The 22,200-nt window shown below is 38.7% G+C and overlaps 1 protein-coding gene across 8 annotated transcripts in view; it reads left to right on the forward strand.

The window, feature by feature from the left end:
• Window positions 1-22,200, forward strand: part of nav3 (neuron navigator 3) — a 366,751-nt gene that overhangs the window by 334,983 nt on the left and 9,568 nt on the right. For 6 of the 8 annotated variants that reach the window (XM_037540025.1, XM_037540035.1, XM_037540009.1 and 3 more), the window contains 10 exons: window positions 3,418-3,501; window positions 3,855-3,966; window positions 4,408-4,529; window positions 7,334-7,354; window positions 9,287-9,459; window positions 11,800-11,953; window positions 12,765-12,951; window positions 18,449-18,546; window positions 18,804-18,899; window positions 19,499-19,667. In XM_037540025.1, coding sequence (XP_037395922.1) covers window positions 3,418-3,501; window positions 3,855-3,966; window positions 4,408-4,529; window positions 7,334-7,354; window positions 9,287-9,459; window positions 11,800-11,953; window positions 12,765-12,951; window positions 18,449-18,546; window positions 18,804-18,899; window positions 19,499-19,667 — 1,216 coding nt within the window. The remainder of the gene's footprint in view (window positions 1-3,417; window positions 3,502-3,854; window positions 3,967-4,407; window positions 4,530-7,333; window positions 7,355-9,286; window positions 9,460-11,799; window positions 11,954-12,764; window positions 12,952-18,448; window positions 18,547-18,803; window positions 18,900-19,498; window positions 19,668-22,200) is intronic. The other 2 variants (XM_017709107.2, XM_037540018.1) reach the window with 1 other exon arrangement.

A 22,200-nucleotide genomic window follows, 5' to 3' on the forward strand; every position in this document is an offset into this window, starting at 1 on the left:
TTTAGATGAGCTTCACTGGGCTTTAATCTGTACCTGTACTGAAGATGTACTGACGGTCAGGTGGATTGACAGATAGATGGACAGACAGTGCAGTACAGGTCGCATGCTCTGTTTTTATAGTGTTAGATTCAGCGGAGCATGTGGTGTGATGTCTTTCAGTGCTTGGCTGAATTCACTCTATTACTCTTATTCTGTCACTTGAAATATTCTCAAAATAATGTATAGACAAATAGATGCATTAAGGATGAGAAGCAAAGTTCAATATTTTTGTGGTAAATATAGAAATTCTTAAATACTACTAAGTAGTGAAACATTGTTTGTTCAGTACCAAAGTTATTCAGAATAGTCTGGTATGAAACATTCTGTTCTAGAGAAACTTAGTTCACAGTTGTTGCCTCATTCCTGAGACATTGTTTTATAATAGTTTAGAGGAGGTTTTGGCCTAAAACCCATTTTTAAAATCCATTCATGGTAAAGAGGTGCAGGATGTTTTCAGATTTACCACTATGTAATCATTATGAACATTACATTTAAGCCTTGTGTGGTGTTGACCCATATTTATCAAAACAAAAAAAATGTATTTATTTTTATTTCAAACTCAGATTCCTTGGCCTTTCCTCATTTTCTTTGAAGAATATATAACACATTTTCAGTGACTTCATACTCTACACCCCTACACTTTCCCACGTGGTGTTGGTTGAACCTGTGGGGAATAAAAGTGTGGATGTACTGTGTCCCTTTACTCTGTTCTTCTCCAACACAGCCTGCTGTTAGTGTGAGTGTGTGAGTGTGTGTGTGTGTGTGTGTGTGTGTGTGTATATACGAGTGTGTGTGTGTGTGTGTGTGTGTGTGTGGCCACTTGTAATATTTAAATATCAGGTATTTTTGCATACATTATGACTGCATTGATTAAAAAAAAACAAAAAAAAAACAATAATGCGGTGAGTTCACCAAACCACTGAGTAATAAAACATGAACACAAGGGTTAAAATCTCGGAAGCCATGTGATGGTTCTCTGGTGGTTGTGTATAGTAATTAAATGTACATTTAATATTTTATGTTTTTCTTTTCAATATATTTCAATAAAGAAATTGTTCACTAAAATGTCATTTAAAATGTCATTTTCGCTTTGAAGGATGTGCACTCAGTATGTCCACTTAGAAAATCAACAAAGCATGTCATTTGTACAGGGGCTTTCAAACTTTTGCATATGACTCTAATAACCCTCACAGTAGGATCAGAGTCGGTTGTTCATAATTGAGTGCCTGAGTGAATGTATGTGTGCTCATATGCCTTTGTCTGAACAAGGGCTGATCTTAGGGCCTGTGCTCAGATCAGAGGTGTAATTTTTATTATTTTTATGTCTCCTCCTCCTGAGCCCCAGCCGGCAGCGTGTTCATATTCGCACATTTCTCCACATTCAGTCTGCTTTGAACTCAGCCATGTTCAGTTAAACTGCAGCCAAAGTTCAAAGCTGTGGACATCTCCCAGCAGGCAGTATGTGTGTGTGTGTGTGTGTGTGTGTGTGTGTAGGGAGGAATAGGAGTGCAACTTCAGCTGCAATACAGGAGCAATGAAGCACACAGTTTTGCTTTAACTCTTTAAGAGCTACATTCAGGCCCTTCTGAAGGCTTTTGGGGGCCTTAAGGAGGATTTTTTGAAGGCACTTTAAATACTATAAATACTATAAATTATCTACTAACCAATAGCCATGAATACCATAAGCTATCTGTAATATTAGCCAGTTCTAAATGCGTATGCTGTATGTGTATATAAATTTTAAAAATATGCCTTGGTCATGACTGGATGCTTGTTTCAGGTACTAGTAAGTTACAATTTACACAGATCACCTTCTCAGAATTCTCAATCCGATGGGTTTGTTGCACGACATAATATTTCTTGCTTATCAAGCTAGCTTTAAGCTTAGCTTGATCCAACTCTGGTGACAGTGAGACCAGTGTTGTTTCTTACCATTTTTTCCATTACCATTCTTTATCATTGTTTCACATGATTGGAAGTTCATCATAAACATCACACTTCCATATGCATACACTCTAGGATTCATCAGTCTGAATATCTAAACTTGGATTAATCACAATCTGAGTATCTAAACCTGGAATAATCACAGCCTGAGTTTCTAAACCTGGATTAACAGAGAAAGTTGTTAGCTATTGTTGTAAAACAAGATAACTTCATCCATCTGTTTTTGTGAAGATGAAACTTACTCAGAAAGCCTAAGTTGAATCTGCTTTGTTAGACAGATCGCAGATCCTCTACTTCTTGCTGTTCGTCTACATACCAAAATAAATGACATAATCTTAACACTACAAAAAACAATTGCGTTTATGCGTTTATGCGTTTATCTTTAGGCTTTTTAAAACCATCCATCCATCCATCCATCCATCCATCCATATCTATCTATCTGTATATATATATACTATATTTCCAACTTTGCAGAAAGTTGATGCCCCCGCACACTATGCGCCTCAGCATCCGCTTACCCTACTCTGTCATTTGACCACTTTGTGGCTGAGTTGCTGTTGTTCGCTTCCACTTTGTTATAATCCCACTGACAGTTGACTGTGGAATATTTAGTAGTGAGGAAATTTCATGACTAGACCTGTTGCACAGGTGGCGTCCAATCACGGTACCACGCTGGAATTCACTGAGCTCCTGAGAGTGACCCATTCTTTCACTAATGTTTGTAGAAGCAGTCTGCAGGCCTAGGGGCTCGGCTTTATACACATGTGGGGATGGAAGTGACTGGAACACCTAAATTCAATTATATATAAAAATAACTCAAAGAACTGAGAAGCAGTGATGCTCCAAAGATTAGCTGTTTTTTTCCTAAGCTTGTCTCATGGGGTTAAAACAGAAAAAAGTATTAAACAGAGCTAAACTTTTCAAAGGTATGTTTTTTTAAAACTGAATAATTTTCTAAACATTGCAGCAAATATAATCATTTTTACTGTACAAGCAACCTGAACATCTATAAACTTTGTTTGGAGAGCCAGCCTTTGGTATTCAGGTCAGCAGAAAGTGCTACAAACACAAATGTGACCTTACCTCATGTAAGAGTCACAAATAAAGTCAATTGATGCAAACATGATATAATTCATTATTATTTGAACCAAACAAGCCTCTCAACTGAATCACACAAAGATATCTGCATCAAAATGAATCATTGAAAAGATGCTGTCAAACACTGGGAAATCGATTTTTAACTACAAACTAGAACAGCAACCCCATGTTAGGCTGTGCCTTGCCCTACATTTGTCTCTGTGTTACATCAGAGTGTAAGATATGTTTCTGCATGTGGATTTTAATATATGATATGCTTCTGGAACTGAATGACATTTAAATAGTCTTTTTTTATGTTTTAAGCTTAAAATTAAGTTAAGATTTTTGTGTGTACAGGCACATCTGGTAGCAGCGTTTGAGAAGAGTTTGGCAAACATGACCTGCCGCCTACAGAGTCTAACCATGACGGCAGAGCAAAAGGTAACACATACACATGCATACACAAATATATTATAACTGTTAGCTTGACTGTATTACAGTTGTCATAGACTATAGTATTGCTTTTTTATACTCCTTCCAGTGCGCTATTTTTTAAATCTGTTTCAAGACAAAATACTAAGTTTCCCTCATTCACTAAACCTCTGTTGTCAAGACTAGTGAGCTAAACTGGAGAGGGGCTTCTTTATGAAAGAGGTCCAGACTTTTATGTAATAGATATACCCTATCAGACTCTTTGTGATATTAGGACAAAAGCAAGTGTTTCTTATAAAGTTACTAGTGAGTGGAAATACAGGGTCAGTTAATATTTTGTGTATGCAATGTGTATGTTGTAGGAGTCAGAGTTGGTGGAGCTGAGAGAGACTATAGAATCCCTAAAAACTCAGAACACTGATGCACAAACTGCCATTCAGGTTGCTCTCAATGGACCAGACCACTTGCACAGAGGTATGTCTACCCACAAACACATGCAAATTCCAAAACATTATGATGCACAGTGGATCTACATTCTGTAACTTACTTCAGTCATCCAGTCATGCATAAAGCAGTGATTATATCAGCAATAGTTACACAAAAACTATACAGGGCTGGGTTCCTAAAAGCATCACAGCACAAAGATGATTCTTAAATGGTTGAGCTTTCTGTACCAGTTAAGAGGATCTGAACACTTAGATGCTATTTGGGAACTTGTGCTCAGTAACACTAAGTAGACACTAAGTAAAAGTTATTTTCTTTCAAAAGTTTTTAAAGTTATTAAGGATATGGAATATCCTCAAGGAGTCTGGTCAGTATCCTATGCTAAGAACACTGACCCTGAGAAAAAAATGTATATATATATATATATATATATATATGTGTGCGTGTATGTCTTTTGTGCTTGTGCATTAGATCTGAAGATCCGTCGGCAGCACTCCTCTGACAGCATGTCCAGCATTAACAGTGCAGCCAGTCACTCCAGCATGGGCAGCAGCAAGGATGCTGAGGACAAGAAAAAGAAGAAAAAGAGCTGGGTGAGTCTATCACACACACACACACACACACACACACACACACACACACACACACACACACCACAAGAGGTCACACTTAGTGTATTTAACTGTTATTCTACTCATCAACATGATCCCTTATCTATTCAAGAGGCTAAGTGGTTAATTAAACGGTTCAGATCTAAATAAAGTCATTCAGAGTGGCTTGGTGTGAAATGCTGTGGTCTAGAGAAACTTACCGAGAATTGTTCACAGTGGTGGTGATAGGACCCAGATATCTGAAGACTTTAATGCCTCTAAAAGCTCCATCAGAGAAAGTTATTAATGAAATTGTTATGGATGCACTGCCTGATGTTTGAGAGTTGGTTTTACAATAATTTTGAGAAGATTTAGATCTAAAATGTATTTTTAAAATTGATAGTGAGAGGTGCATGCAGGATGTTGTTTGGAAAAATAGTGTCCAAACAAAACCACTATTTTACAGAAGTCATATAAATACTTAGATCACACATGTAGGTTCACTAGTTCTTTTGGATGGTAAATTTGATATATTGTATTTTATCATGTGCTGTAGATTTCACAACCCCTGGTTCCTATCACCACCATAAAGCATTTCACATCAGCACTCTGAACAATTAAATTGTGCAGGAAGAATGTTTTTAACTTTATTTTACTACATATTTTATTTGCATCACACATCAAAGAAATATGTATAATTATTTTTGTATATGTATGCACACACAGGCCACAGCAGATTTCAGTTCATTTATGTGACCAGTATATCACCAATATATACAATTGGTACATCACCACCCCCTTGAGTGAACAGAGAGTGTTGAGTAGATGGAAGGAGTACTTTGAAAAACTAATGAATGAGGAAAACGAGAGAGAGAGGAGGACAACGGGGGAGAGATAGTGGATCAGGAAGTGCAAAGAATTAGTAAGGTGGAATTGAGGGCAGCTTTAAAAAGGATGAAGAAAGGCAGTTGGTCCAGATGACATACCTGTGGAGGTATGGAGATGTTTAGGAGAGAAGGCAGTGGACTTTTTAACCAGGTTGTTTAACAAAATCCTGGAGAGTGACAGGATGCCTGATGAGTGGAGAAGGAGTGTACTGGTCCCCATTTTTAAGAACAAGGGTGATGTGCAGAGCTGCAGTAACTACAGAGGTATAAAGTTGATGAGCCACACCATGAAGGTATGGGAAAGAGTTGTTGAAGCAAGGCTAAGGTGAGAGGTTCATATCAGTGAGCAGTAGTTTGGTTTCATGCCCAGAAAGAGTACCACAGATGCAATTTTTGCATTGAGAGTGTTGGTAGAGAAGTACAGAGAAGGTCAGAAGGAGCTACATTGTGTCTTTGTGGATCTAGAGAAGGCATATGATAGGGGGCCAAGAGAGGAACCGTGGTACTATCTGAGGAAGTCAGGTGTAGCTGAAAAGTATGTTAGGGTGGTGCAGGACATGTATGAGGATAGTGAGACAGTGGTGAGGTGTGCAGTTGGAGTGACAAATGGTTTCAAGGTGAAGGTAGGGTTACATCAGGGATCAGCTTTGAGCCCCTTCTTGTTTGCAATGGTGATGGAAAGGTTGACAGATGAGGTCAGGCAGGAGGCTCCATGGTCCATGATGTTTGCAGATGACATTGTAATCTGTGGTGAGAGTAGAGAGCAGGTGAAAGAGAATCTGGAGAGGTGGAAGTTTGCACTGGAGAGGAGAGGAATGAAGGTCAGTAGAGACAAGACGGAATACATGTGTGTGAATGAGAGGGAGGCAGCTGGAAAGGTGAAGATTCAAGGAGTAGAGGTCGTAAAGGTGGATGACTTCAAATATCTTGGGTCAACCATCCAGAGCAATGGACAGTGTAGAAAAGAGGTGAAGAAGAGGGTGCAGGCAGGATGGAGTGGGTGGAGACGGGTGTCAGGGCTGATGTGTGACAGAAGGATAGCAGCAAGAGTGAAAGGGAAGGTTTACAAGACAGTAGTGTGTCCTGATATGATGTATGGTTTGGAGACAGTGGCTCTGTCTAAAAGAGAGGAGGCTGAGCTGGAGGTGGTGGAGATGAAGATGCAGAGATTTTCGTTGGGAGTGACAAGGATGGACAAGATTAGAAATGAGCAGAACAGAGGGACAGTGAAGGTGGAGCAGTTTGGAGATAAAGCCAGAGAGGCCAGGTTGAGATGGTTTGGACATGTGTTGAGGAGGAATAGTGGATATATTGGTCAAAGAATGTTGGAGATGGAGCTGCCGGGTAGAAGGAGAAGAGGTAGACCTCAGAGAAGGTTTAAGGATGTAGTGAAGGTGGACATGGAGATGGTTGGTGTAAAAGTAGAGGAGGCAGTGGATAGGGCAAGATGGAGGCAGATGATCCGCTGTGGCGACCCCTAAAGGGAGCAGCCGAAAGAAGAAAAAGGTACATCACCACCCCCTACTGTATATATTTTGAACTGCAGAAGCAGACGTTGTTAATTAAACATCATAAATAGTATTGTCTTGGGGATAAAGGAGTCAAATATAATATATATATTTATATATATTTATATATTATAGTATATTATATATAATATAACTATATATCTATGACGCAAATAGACATTTAAGAATAAGAATTTAGATATACATGTATAAGATTATGGAAAACAATCAGTGCTAAATCTTTCATCTCTCATTGGAAGGCACAGCCTGCTTTTACAGATAGTTTCTAAACTCACACGCTTTTGGCTGTTTGGCCTTCTCGCTGTTGCGCCCCCCCCCCCCCCCCCCCCCCCCTTCTCTCTCTCTCTCTCTCTCTCTCTCTCTCTCTCTCTCTCTGTCACTACCCTACCAGGGAAAGGACAGAGGACACAAGGTGAATATGATAAGCCCCTCTGAACCTTCCCTGCATGTACAGATTAATTAGAGGACATACATATGTGGACTGCATGCTTACAGTGAGATTTCCTCCAGATCTCCTGTTTGCCCTCAGATTTGCCCTTCTTCTGCCCCTGAAAAGTCCAGAATACCCCATGATCCCGCCCTCCCCTACTCCTCTGTATGACAATTTGTGTGGACATGTTTTCATATCTGTGGTGACTCATTTATCAAGAGAGTAACTATTAATTTATCTTTGACAGAGACCAAAAATTGGTAGAATGAGTGCTAGCAAACATGCCAAAAACACTAGCATTAGTATTAGTATTACTTTGTTATTATAAGACCCATGATGTGTTTCAGCGAATGCCTGAAATTGCTTCTTTATTGACACCCCCATCATATGGTACATCATTTATCACAGAAGAGGTTGGGGGGAGGGGGTTGCACTTTGTAGTTCTACAGTTCCATCCTTATTTTACATATATTATGCATATAACATTCTATGTTTAGCTTTACTTACAGTAGCAGCAGGAGTTTCTTTAAATGAACTAATGTCTGAGGAGGATGTGAATAAACCACAAGATAAGTATAATTAGTATATTTTTGTAGACAGACTTGGAGCTTATCTAACCTCAAAGTATCCTCCCAAAAACATCAATGTGCCCATTACACCACCCTGCTCAGGCTAGTGTCAGTTCTAGTTACGTTCTGTAATGATACTTTTACTAGACGTTACTGTCATTAGATGGACTAAGTGTTGCTACTGACGGTATTGATCCAGAAGAAATATATTATGATTCAGTGCCATTGGCAGTGTGTATTATGTGTCCTGAGAGCCTGAGTGTTTTGTGTACTCAGTGTTTTTTGCACTGCAGTCAAGTACAGCAGGCAAGTTGCCTACCTAGCCTACAAAATGAATCAGTTGAAATGATGTCATTTATTGTGATCATGAAACAAGTTTAGTTGCAAGAAATACAACTGTAATGAAATACAACTGAAATTTAGATCCAGACAGTGTTCAAGGATAGTTTCTCTTTGTAAAGCCAGCCTTAGATTATGCAAGTAAATTCCACTAACCAGGCGATGATGTAGTTTGCTTTCTGTATTATTTGTCCTATGATTTAATAAGAGCTGTTTGTCCTTGGCTTTGGTGTTAAGTGAAGAGCGGGTTAGGTAAACAGGAGGTGATTTGGAAAGAGGGACTGGGTGATTATGTTTCTCCACTTATCTCCCTCAGGGTGACTCCAGACTGGGGCTGATGAGACTCAAGCTCATGAATGCAAATCACATCTTTATTATTTATGCACACATTAATTATTCATCTGCTTAATTTAAGCCTCTATGGCCTCACAGTCAGGAAACACTGAGAGAAAGAGAAAGAGAGAGAGAGAGAAGGGGAAATGAGAGAAAAATAACAGGACAAAGGAGAGAGAGAGAGAGAGACAGAGAGAGAGAGAGAGAGAGAGAGATGGTACAGAAGAGAATGCTGTGGTCAGCAATAAAAGTGAGTGTCTTGTGTAAGCGTTGCATCTTTAAGTTCCTGATTCTTTCCCTGCTTAGGTCAGCGTGTCCATACATTCAGTGTCTATCCATTGCCCCCCTGACCCCTTATGCTGCCCCTGTTACTGCCCCACTGTGTGTTTATGCAGAAACTCTGGCATGATAGCATCTGATGCCTCTTTATGTATTGATTGTAGAGCTCTAATATAGAACTTATCAGCAAACACAGTCTGTATTGAATTCATCATGGTTATGATGTCACAACCATGAACACGTTTATTTATGTTCACCTATTCAGCCTACTGCAGTTTAGCTCTGCCAACTCATTGCTAATTACAGTTTAGCCCATTCATCTGCAACAGTTTACCTCAGTTTGATTGGAAAATGGTTGTGCTAAACTAAATCGGTGTGTGCTGTGTCTTCTCAGTTGAGGAGCTCCTTTAAGCAGGCATTTGGAAAGAAGAAAAGCTCAAAGCTGCAGGTGGCCCATGATGAGCTGGAGGAAGTGATCGACTCACTGCCTGCATCCCCCAAACTACAGCACAGCAACATGCAACAGGGAAGCACACAAACTTTACACACTTCACCTTCAACTACAGAGTAAGTACACACACACACACACACACACACACACACACACACACACACACACACACACACACAAATGCTCATAAACAAACACTGAGTTTATCAGCTACATTTTACCTACCTGCTGTGGCCACTTTATCAGAAACTCCTCTGTTGTAGTTCCACATTGCTCATGTACAGTTAGAGACTGTAGCTTATCTGTTGATGTGTTGATGCACAGTTTGTGTTGGTCATCTTCTAGGACTTCATCAATGGTTAGTTTCTAACCACAGAACTCCTCTTGGCTGGACATTTTTGGGTGTGGTCCTCACTCTCAATCTAGCAGTGACACTGATTTGTGTAAAAAACCCTAGAAACATTGCTGTGTCTGATGCACTTGTACTAGCAACACACACACACACACACACACACACACACACACACACACACACACACACACACACACTACCATGACCACTGCCACATCAGTGTCACTGCTGAGCTGATTCATAATCCACCATCCAGACAATATCTGTGGTCAGAAACTGTCCAATGATAATTGGGGCTGAGAGGGACTGATAAATTGTGCAGCAACAGATGAGCTACAGTTTGTTATTGTACACTTATTTAGTGGACATACGTGGTTAACTCATAAAGCTCAAAAAAGAAAGTGGCCAGTGGGGTTTCACACTCAAACACACACACACATACACACACACACTGCCTCAACATCATGTCTTCACACATTAAGCCAACACACTACACCAGTCCTCTCTCTATAATGTCTAACTGCTTTTACATGTCATCGTTTTTGTGTTGTCAGACTGTTTCAAGCTTCTCTTTGTATCTTCTCTCTCTCGTTTAATTTTCTTTTAATTGTCTTTTGCTGCTTCTTTCTTTTTTCTCAACTTTGCAAGCCTTAAATCTATTCATTTGTGTGTGTTTGTGTAGAAAATGTGTGTGTAATAGCAAGGCTTCCCCCATTTGGACCCCAAAGAAAAGGCTAAATGGTCAGGTGGTCTACAAGCACAGATCTCGGTAAAGGGAAGAGTGGTGCATGCCGGCTTGACTTTTCCACTCAAGACTTAAAATGATGCCTTGGCAAAATATAAAATGTCCCCTGTTTTCCTTTTGCTCCAAAAATAGCACAGACATGTTTGGCATCTGAAGTTTGCTATTTTTAGTTTTAGCACTAGAGCTACAAGGCTAATGTAGCTAATAAGGAACGGATACCCCACCCTAACTGCATGCCTAAATCAACACACACTTGTGTTGTTAAGTGAAATATATGTGGTTTCTGACACGGCATTCTTTTGTCCATTCACAGGTCATCTTTTCTGTGCAATAGTTCTCAGTTAAATTTAGTTAAACTGGATTTGTTGTGAAAGCAAGGCTCAAAAAGAGGAGATTTTTTGATACCTGTTAAAAATATGAGAGTAGAAATAGTTCCTTGCTAAATCAGGAGTAGGTCTGGGTGTGTTTGTCTGTGTATGTGTTATGCATTTTTGCTTGGCCTGAATTTGAGAGCTTTTTAGATTCACCTAATTTGTAGATCCATGCTCCACCCAAATGTATTCTTTTGTAGTTACTGTTGTGAGGTAGGACAAGCTTTACAAAACACTGATAAAAATCCCATTCAATCTAATAAGAAACACACAACTCAGTTTATATCACAATACCTGCATTTAGAGTGAGATATTCATTCAACCTAATGAGAAACTGCAGCTCACAACTCAGTTCATATCACAATACCTACATTTAGAGTGAGATATTCATTCAACCTAATGAGAAACTGCAGCTCACAACTCAGTTCATATCACAATACCTACATTTAGAGTGAGATATTCATTCAACCTAATGAGAAACTGCAGCTCACAACTCACAATACCCATTACAAAAATCAGAGACCACCCTTTTGATAATTTAATTTCCAGTCAAAATAACCATTGAGTATGAATTAAAAAACCAAGTGAAATATTAATTCTATCAGTATTTAATTTTTCTGTTCTTTACTTTTCTGCACTCTACTGCCACTTTAACACTTCCATATTTCCTATCTTAAAATCAACCAGTTACTGCTGTGTCCTTCCAACAAAAGCTTTGCAAATGAGTCACTGACACTTTAAAGAGACACATAACAAGCACACAAGCAACTACCCAAACACACCTTAGCTGCCTTGCACATTTCCTTTTCATGTGCCTCTAAACCAACACTGACTGTGCTTGTGTGTGTGTAAGTGTTTATAAAGTGTTAATTTTGAGTCTAATTCTTACACTCTAAAGGACTGTGATGTGCATTGCACCCACCAGCCAGGCATTTTAATATATGAGTCTGTTGTTAATCAGTTCTCTCTCCGGTCTGTTTGCGTGTAGACTGTGTGAGTGTACAGAAGCTGAGGCGGAAATCATTCTGCAGTTGAAGAATGAGCTGAGGGAGAAGGAGCTGAAGCTCACTGATATCAGACTGGAGGCTCTAAGCTCCGCCCACCATCTGGACCAGATACGAGAGGCCATGAACCGCATGCAGGTACAACACACAAACACACACACTTGCAAACAGGTATATAGTATTTTTGAGGTCACCTATCTTGCTTTATAGGGACATAGCTTTGCCTTTACTCTACCAACATGAAACCAGTGTGAACATTTGAAATTACCCAAATAAGATACATAGAATTTAAGAGATTTAGAAGTTAACTTTCTAGACATATTTCGTGCCGGCTTCTTTAGTTTTACATTAGATCTGTGAGCTAACAAGTAATAGAAGTTCATACTTCACCAATTAGCATTATATTAACTGTGAGCCTAAATTACGGATGAGTCCAAAAAGTCTTGAAAGTCTTGAATAGTCTGGCACATTGGACAAGAGACACAGTACAACAGATAGGAAATGTCACAGAACAGTAGAGATAAACATCAAGTTTAAGTTCATTTTGCATTCTCCTCTTACTGATTTAATGAAATAATCATTGCAGTGGTATTTAGTGACTTTATCACATTTGGTGTCAGCTAACTAACTCTTTATATGCAGCTTTCTTGCTAAAAGGTACGAGGTGAAATAAGTTATGATGTGATTAGGCTATTAACCTCACTTATTGTCACACACTTGCCTTAAATGGTATGTATTAAGTTGTCAAATAATAAAATCTATAAAAAAATTCCATATAGATTTGTTTGTGGTTTAACGTGGTATGACACACTGTTATCAATCAACATAGACCGTAGCATAGACAAAAATCATGATTTCCAGATGGCTGCTGCTTCTATATTTAGCTGTGTGACATACCATTGTCCATGGTGAACTGGCACTTTAATGGTTTCCCTGTCTCTGTAAACAGAATGAGATAGAGTTACTGAAGGCAGAGAATGACCGGCTGAAGTCCAGTGGAAACACCACCCCTGCTGCCACGCCTGCTAAAACGGCACGCCCTCCATCTGAAACCTCCAGCACCTCTTCCTCTTCCTCACGCCAGTCTCTGGGGCTCTCACTCAACAACCTCAATATCACTGATACCATCATGTCAGGTGAGATGCAGTGCTGGTCAGCACTGGGTGTTATAAATGTAAATGTGATCCTTGTTCACAGGCACAGTAGTTTCAACCAGCAGCTGGGATCAAAGCCAGGTTTATGTAAGTTTTCTGATTTATGTAAGATTTAGTACTGAAAGTAATATGAAATGCTCAGTAGTTGATAATCAACCCATAATATATGAGTACTCACTCAGTATCACATAAGAACTTAGAAAGTTTTTAGTTAGGGCTAAATACTAAGTATTGATTGAGGACTCATGTTAGTACTACAAGTATTAAGTTGTATAAGTAATAGTGTTAGTATTAGTTAGTATTAGTACTAATACTACCGAAGAGCTCAGTATTTACTACATTTCTGCTTAATAATTATATATATATATATATATATATATATATATATATATATATATATGTATAATATATTGGATTTATAACGCACTTTTCATTTATAGTAAATCTCAAAGTGCTCACAGTATAAAACATTAATTAAAATAATCAAATAATACTAATAAAATATGATACTTTATTGTCCATATGTCCTCCTAAAAAGATATGTCTTTAGTCCCTTTTTAAAACAATCAGTCAGGCAGGGCATTCCAAAGGCGTGGAGCTGCAGAACAAAAGGCACGGTCATCCATGGTACTAAGTTTTGTTCTGGTTGGAAGAAGACAGTGGAGATGCACAGAGCGAAGGGCTCATAGATGTGTCTGTGGTACTAGCAGTTCATTTAAGTAAGAGGGAGCTTGGCCATGAGCAGAAGACAGGCTGCAACTGTTTTCTTCCAAGACCTTGGAGAGGAAAGGGAGGTTTGAGATTGGCCTGTAGTTTCCAATGACATCAGGGTTGATAGAGAATATTTTTAGCCGTGGTTTAATTATAGCAGTTTTTAGAGCAATAGGAACTTGACCAGTTTGGAGAGAGTGATTTATTGCGGTAGTAATCAGAGGACTAATAATGGCGATGTTAGCTTTCACCATGGCTGTGGGAAAGGGATTCAGATTACAGGTGGAAGAGTTTGTGCCTCTGACTGTGTCTTCAATCTCTCTCTGTGAGACTACAGGGAAACAGCTCAGAGGTTCAGAGACCTCAGACTGTAACGAAGCAACCTGCACAGATATGGTGGAAGAGGTTGATAATGCACCGCAAATTGTGTCAATTTTCTTTGAGAAGAAAGTCAGAAATTCATCACACTGCTCATGTGTGGTTTTAAGTGGCAGGAGAGCTTGGGGTTTGAGGAGGAGGTTTATTGTTGAAATCAGCTGTTTGGAATTTCCCATTCCATTTGTAATAATTTTGGAGTAATATTGCGAGCGAGACACCTTGAGAGACCTTCAATAGGACTTCTGATGCTCACGATAGGCGATCCTGTGAACAGTGAGCCCGGATGCTTTATAACATCGCTCAAGAACACGACCAGCTGTCTTCATTTTCCATAGATTTTCAGAGAACCAGGGAGCAGATTGAGAGAGAGTGACCACTCTAGATTTGACAGGAGCATGACAATCCAGAACACTGGATTCTGGTTCTGCACTGCCAGTCCACTGCATCATTGGCTGATGATGGATTTGCTTGAAGGAGATGTTGTAAATCCTTTATCATAGACTCTTGGTTAATATTTTTCAGGTTCCTGAAACTAATTTCCCGCTTTGACTGTGTGAAAGACACTGATTGTGGTATTTCCATGGACACAACCTTATGGTCAGATACACCTAGGTCATACACAGACAGATTATTAACAACTAATTAGTAGTGGGAACATCAATAAGCTGGCTAAGGTTGAAACAATCCAATAGCTGAGGAAATTCAGCAGCAAAACGGCAGGAGGAAGTGTTTACATGGATGTTCATATCGCCTAATATGACAATATTTGCTGATGTTGGACAGAAAATAGAAAGAAGGTTTGACATCTCAGGTATGAAAGATGAATTCGATTTAGGCGGTCGATAGATGAGAAGAAACGTAACAGGTAACGAAGAATTACACTTAAAACCATGCATTCACAGGAGGACAGATGAGGCAGGGGCAGTGGCGACAGCTTCAAATCACTGTGGTAAATGACAGTCAGGCCACCACGCGACCTCTGCTATGGGCTTTCTGTAAATATGAATAGCCAGAAGGACAAGCCTCATTTAAAACAGAGAAAGCCTCTGGTCGATGCCATGTTTCTGTAAGACGCATCAAGTCTAAGCCTCTATCAGAGATGTGATCCTGAATCAAACATGATTTATTTGTAAGTGATTGCACGTTGAACAGTTCCACTTTAATGGTAGATGGAGAAATGTGCCTCTGTAGTGGTCAGAGTATGCTGAATTCCACTCCACATTTTCCAGTTTGCTCAGTGACAGCCGTAGTCATGGAAACTCCAGCACTACTAGTTAGCAGAGCAGTAGTGTTCTGATGACGTGTAGGACGGGCGATAGCACGCAGAGTTGAGTTTTAACAGCTGGACAGCAGTATAGTTGATCGTCATGGTAAGCAAAGTTGTCCAGCTCAGATCAAAAAGCCGCTCGGAGAAAGGTACAAGCACTTTGAAGATAAAACTGACTAAAGATAAACGCTTAAAAAATAAAACAACTAAACGACTAAAATAGACACTTAATAAAAGTAGTAATAAAAATAGTTAAATCTCAGATGAGAAGCGTCAGACAGACCACGCCAGCGTCCTCTCACCATCACCGTCAAATATATATATATATATATATATATATATACACACATATATATATATATATATATATATATATATATATATATATATATTCAAAATAAATTTTGTATACAAGCCACATACATATCTCTGCTGCAAATGAAAATGTAAACTTTCAATAGCAGGAGTGCAAATGTTACAGCTAACCCCAAGTTGTAACAGTCACTAAAATGTCTGGTAATTTGCTAAAAACATAATTAATATAATGCAGTTCTGTGTTTGAATCTGATGAGATTTCCAATTTAAAAATATAAAACCATATTCATCAACAAATATGATTAGTGAAAAGAGGCTGTGTTAAATGAGGCAAATTTAGTGTCATCCACAAAAGTAGAACTGCAAATATCAGCACAATATAAACAAAATGTGTTTGTGTTTTAATGAGGAGCCATGGATTTCTCTCAGTGTTTACTTTAGGAGACTTAATTGTAATAGTATGTTAAACTAACCTTGCAACATGGAAGCTGTTTTTTAGCTTGTCTAGCCCTGTTTATAACCTTCAATATGCTTAAAAAAATGATGCTATATTACAAGCTCCAAGAGGTGATTATAATATTATATTATATAATATTATATAATATTATAATATTAGCATGAATTCTGTGATTTATGCACACTCCATAATTGAAAAACAGTTATGATGAAAAAAAAAGTTAGTTACATCCATTTTTTGCCTCTGGAAATACCTTATTGTTGTAAAAATTGGCAGACGGCATTGCTATGGAACTATGAGAACTCGAGCAAAAGCCAAAAGTGTTTGCTGTTTATTCACATAAAATATCCATGTTACTGTTGCTCCACATTAATTTATGCTTTGCTCTGCAACTACTTAATACTCATACTAAATAAGAACTCAGTGCTCAATACATATTCCTTGCATGCTGAACAACTGAGGTCTATGCTAGGTTTAACAAGTTGATTTGTTAAAAGACCTGTAGCAACTTTGTGGAGGACTCATGTGTGTGTGTGAAAGGGCTGCAGTGGGAGAGAGTGTGTGAATAAGGCAGAATGAGTTCAGTGGAGAGTGAAATGGTGAAATGAGGGGATTTGAATGCGGCAATCGTCTTGAGCAAGTCTGCGCCCCAGCTAATTAAAAGTACTGAGAGCGGTGCTCTCTCTCAGGACTTTTGGGGGCCGCTTAATTGATGGAGGGGCAAGCAGGAGAGCGAGAGATTGACGGAGAGAACTAGGATGAGTGGAGGCTGTTATCACTCCTTCGCAGAGCTCAGTGCTAGCATAGCGGCCGAATACAAAACAGCCATCCTCCAGCTTAGCGTGTTAAACCAGCATGCATACAATAACAGCCGTCTAACAGCTCTTATTCCAGCCCTGCTGGAGATCAGCTCACACATACACACATGAGGCCCAGCAGACTACATAGTACATACACTGTCAGAACTAAAGATAGGAAAGTGTTACTGGGGCAGTACCTCTCTTGTCCCTGGGGTGGAACCCTCAAGGGTAAATCTTAGTACCTTTAGTCAGGGAACATAATTGTTCCATAATCCATTGAAATTATATTTTCTAAATTGTATTGACTCCAAACACCCCATCTCATCTGCAAGCTTTTTTGTTTTATTGTTCTGTTTTATAATATTAGATCATGGAAAGGTACAAATACGTATTTTCACCTGACAAAAACTACTGCTGTTCATTTCAGGGTATATTTAGATTATTTGTAACTTGATGAATAAGAAATGTATCTGCACAGAACCTTTATTTCTAACAGTGCAGTAGACTACTTGCTTGTTTCTTATTACTGATACTATGCAGTAGTTCAGTACTTCCTACTAACTTAGTACTTATATTACCTACATGCTGATTAATTAGTATTCATAATACTTAGTACTAATCATACATAAATAATTTGTTCTTAATGCCCAATGCTTAGTATTTATACTGTATAATAACTGAGTACTTTGTACTTTTATAGCAGTTTTGCTGATAGTACATAAGAGCTGTGCAGCCATTATTATAGTTAGTACTAATACTACATGAGCACTCAGTGCTTCATACTTAATACTCAGTACTTAGCATGTATTACTAATATTGTATAAGAGCCCAGTATTTACTCAGCAGTTTTTTACTGATAAATAAAAGCGTTCTATGTTACAATTAGTATACAGTTTTAAATACTGAGTACTTAAATAGTATTAGTACTTATATACATCAGAAGTATATGGACACCCCTCCTAACTATTGAGTTTCCATACGTTGCCACCCTTGCCACAATCAGTCTGTGAAATTTCTACCTTGTTAGATCTCCCCTAGTAAACTGTACATGCTATTATTGTGGGAAAAAAATGAGCAGGAACAACAACAGATCAGCCACAAAGCTGTAGACCACATAAAACCACAGAGCGGAACTGTCAAGTGCTGAAGCGTGTAGTAAGTAAAAATCACCTGTCCTCAATTGCATGACTCACTACAGCATTCCAGACTGCTTCTGGAAGCAACATTAGCAAGGAAACTGCTTACTTCTCATCTGGCAGCAGTGTCTTGAGTGCCCATGAGCTTTACAAGAATGGGGCACAATAAACCAACTGATTCTATCTAAGTCACAGTACTGCTGCTGTTCCTGTTCATGGTCATTCTCCTTTCAGGTCAAAAAATTTATGACTCATATAACACTCCTTTATATCATTTCATCAATTAGGCAGGATTACAAACCAAGTTTATGCAGGTTTTGCACAATTTTCATCATACCAAAGGGGCAAAATGAATTAATTCGATTCTTTACCAAACTATGACTGGTGTTCTATAACCCTGTCTTGTTGTACACAGATCTGCTTCTGGATGACAGCTATGAAGGCAATCTGCGGAAGGAGGGCCGGAGTGTGCGTATAGTCATCACCATCTCTGGGGGCTCCAACAGGACCAAGGTCAGTGGGAACATGTTGACTGTCTTATTTAATGACATGAGTCAGACAAGTTGGGATTTGCCTTAGTGTCCTCTAATTAAAATAAGATAGTCAGACACATAACATTCACGATGCAGTGCATATTTAATCAGAATATACTTGCAAATAGTACGTTCCTTACATACAAGTGTGTACATTAGTGTACAATATGTAAGTGTGTACACTTACATATTAACTGTACTGTAAAATAATATGTGATATATGTGTGAAATCTACAGGCTATGCACAGTCAGGAGTATCTGATTGGCTCCATCGGTGTCAGCGGGAAAACCAAGTGGGATGTGTTGGATGGTGTAATACGACGGCTGTTTAAGGTTAGTACTCAATACTCTGATAAGAACTCAATACATTTTACAACAGTACATACTGACAAAAGTGTAGTACTGATGTCACATTGGTAATTAGGGCTTATTAAGTACTTAGTATAGTAAGTGTTTTTACTGCACAAGACCATGGTGTACAATTATTAGTATTTATAGTACATAAAAGCACAGCACAGAATGCTTACTCAGTAATTAGTATTTATACTACCTAATTTATACTTCCGCCCGAAGACTGCTGGGATAGGCTCCAGCACCCCCCCACGACCCTGACGGAGAAGCGGCTTAGAAAATGGATGGATGGATGGATGGACTACCTAAAAGCACAGTTCACAATATTTAATAATTCATTAACATTTATACTACATGACAACACAGTACACAATACTTGTAATTAAAATAGAACATACTTAATAAAAAGTTTAAACAATTCCAGTTATGTCACTGTCCAGTTACTTATAGACGGAACTGTGCTTGATCAGTAATTAAAGTAGAGTATACCTAATAAAGAGCTTAAGCAATTCTAGTTATTTCCATTTATTGCCCAGATACTATCCAGACTGAACTGTTTCTGTGGTTTGCATGTGTTTTAGGAGTATGTATTTCGTGTGGACCCGCTTACGAGTCTGGGCCTGAATTCAGACAGCATAGTGAGCTACAAGATGGGGGATGTTATCCGATCTCATGTCTCTGAGGTGCCTGAACTGCTGCCCTGTGGATATTTGGTGGGGGACAACAACATCATCAGTGTTACACTGAAAGGTCAGACATTCTCTCTTTTAAGTTTTTGTTTATTTATTTATTTTTATTAACTAGTTAATATTTCAAATAAAAAGTTATTTGTAACTATTTGGAAGTTAACAAATTTGTTTTTGAATGGTGTCTTTCAGAGGCAAAAGACTGAAGCTTTAATATTAGTTATAACTAGCTAAGTTAGCCTACATAGCTGTAGTACACCACAGTGCTAAATAAAGGCAACCAGGCTAGCCACAGTTTTATATAGCAAAATGTATTGCAAATTATGTTGCAACATACTTTGCAACATATAAAGTTATATGTATGTAGCCCTAAGTATAATTTAATATTATACTTAAAATAGCATTAGGTATAAAAATATTTAAGAAATCAGTACTGTAAAAAGTTGATCTTCTGGCTAAAAACATATAAAAAAAATCTAAAATATCAGTTGTAAAGTTTATAGTTCATGTTGTATAAAACAATAAAAAAGAAACTGTTAAAATACTTTTTACTATAGTTTTTGTTCTAAACAGGGTACGTGATCCATGAAAATACGAGCAGGCTTTACTTCAGGTCAGTCTGTAACTTTTTATTGGTTAGTCTACATGTCTGTTGGGTTTTCTAGCTTCTGATTGGCTGCCGCGTGACGAACGCGGGGGAAGGGAGAATGGGGAGTCTCTCTCTCTGAGCAGAGAGAGGGGAGACAAGAGCATAGCGGACTCTGAGTTTCGGGAGTTTTAAGAGATAAAGTTCTGTCCCAACCCAGTGGTAGGGAAAGTGCTTGTATGTGAGTACATGTACCAGTGTTAGTGTGGATTCAGTAATCCCTTTACTGCCTTATTAGGTGGTGAAACAGTGTGCAACGCAGTGCTTTGCCGAAGTAGTATTAGCCAAGTTAGCTTAGCAGCTAACCGCTGCGCATTCGGCCATTGGAGACTTGTGAGAGTGAATCCGTTGTAAGAAGACGGTCGCCGCTCAGATATCCAGGTAGTTCGTGGGGCTTACGTTCATGGGTCCTCTGAGCCCCACGTTGGAGCACCTCTACCCCGGTTAGCATCTCAGGTCTCCGGACGCACCTGTGGATTCAGCCGGCAGCGGTGGAGTCCGGCGTCGGCCACCTTTCCAGCCAATTTCAGCTCAGCCTCGCTCGCGTTTAGCGTGCACCCCGGTAGTAGGTCCAAAAAGACTGTGAGTACATTGAGCCAGTTTGGACCAAGACAACAGGCCTGCAACGGGGGGTTATTTTGTTTTACATGCCGGCTTTTGTTTTCTTGTTATTGAGTAAAAAACCATACTGGTGTTAATATTTTGTCTGATTGTGTGCACCGAAGGTCATTTTAAGTTTTAAGTCCTTGCACGCTCTGTCAGTGGTTTAAGAGAGTTTAGTTTTTGTAAACAGTAAGTGAACTAGGGACACAGGGTTCCCATTTAACTGAATGTTTTAATCATTTATTTATTTTCTTTTTTCATTACTGCAGCTGACAATAAATTTCGTTTTTTTTAAGCGTAAGTCTCTTGTCACTGGATAATTTAACTGCAGCCTCATAGTAGCAGCACAGACCAGTTCCTATCTAATAGTCTGCTAATGCTGGGTTCCCTGACTACAGAACAAATTTGGGGCCCTGTCCTTTTGGTACAGGACGTAGAAAGGGTTACATGTATATAACAGTGCTGTGAAAAAGAACTCTCCCAAACTCAATTTCTTTTATTTTTGCTAATTTGTCACATTGAAATGTTTCAGATCATCTAACTCATTTTAATATAAGGTAATGACAACCCCAGCAAACACAAAATACAGCTTTTAATTCAATTTACTGAAGATAAAGGTTTATTCAAAACCTATATCACTCAAACCTAATAACTGGTTGTGCCATCCTTGGCAGTAACAACTGCAATTAAACATTTGTGATAACTTTGGAATTTTGGCCAACTCTTTATAGAAATGTTTTAATTCAGCTACACTAGAGGCTGTTTGAGCATGACCTTCCTCTTTAAGACCTCGCCACATTCAAGGCAAGACTTTTACTCTCTGCCACTCCAAAACTTTAATTTTGTGTCTTTTGAGGCATTCAGAGGTGGACTAGCTTGTGTGCTTTTGACTGTTGTCATGCTGCATAATCCAGCTATGAGCTTTAGGCCATGAACTGAAGGGTGGACATTCAAGTCCTTCTAGCCTGCTTCACATTTCCAGACAGGTTCGATTTAAGTGATCTTTGTATTCAATAGGTCTGGCAGTAATCATGTTTGGGTGTTGTAAGTGAAATTGAACACAGTTGTCAACTGAATTTGGTTTACTGTTTGATTTAGTAGCTAAGGGGGCAATTACTTATTCATGTGCGAGGTAGAGCTGAACAGCATTTTTCCTTCTATAAATGAAATCATTATTTAAAAACACCATTTTGGGTTTGTTTGGGTTATCTTTTCGAATGTCTAATATTAAAGGGAGTTTGATGATCTGAAACATTAAAATGTGAGAGATATGCAAAAATAAAGGAAAATGCAAAAGGGGAAAATACTTTTTTCACTGTACTGCACTGTAAGTACAGAGCGGTATACA

Source organism: Pygocentrus nattereri, chromosome 1 (genome assembly GCF_015220715.1).
Source record: "Pygocentrus nattereri isolate fPygNat1 chromosome 1, fPygNat1.pri, whole genome shotgun sequence".
Lineage (NCBI taxonomy): Eukaryota > Metazoa > Chordata > Actinopteri > Characiformes > Serrasalmidae > Pygocentrus > Pygocentrus nattereri.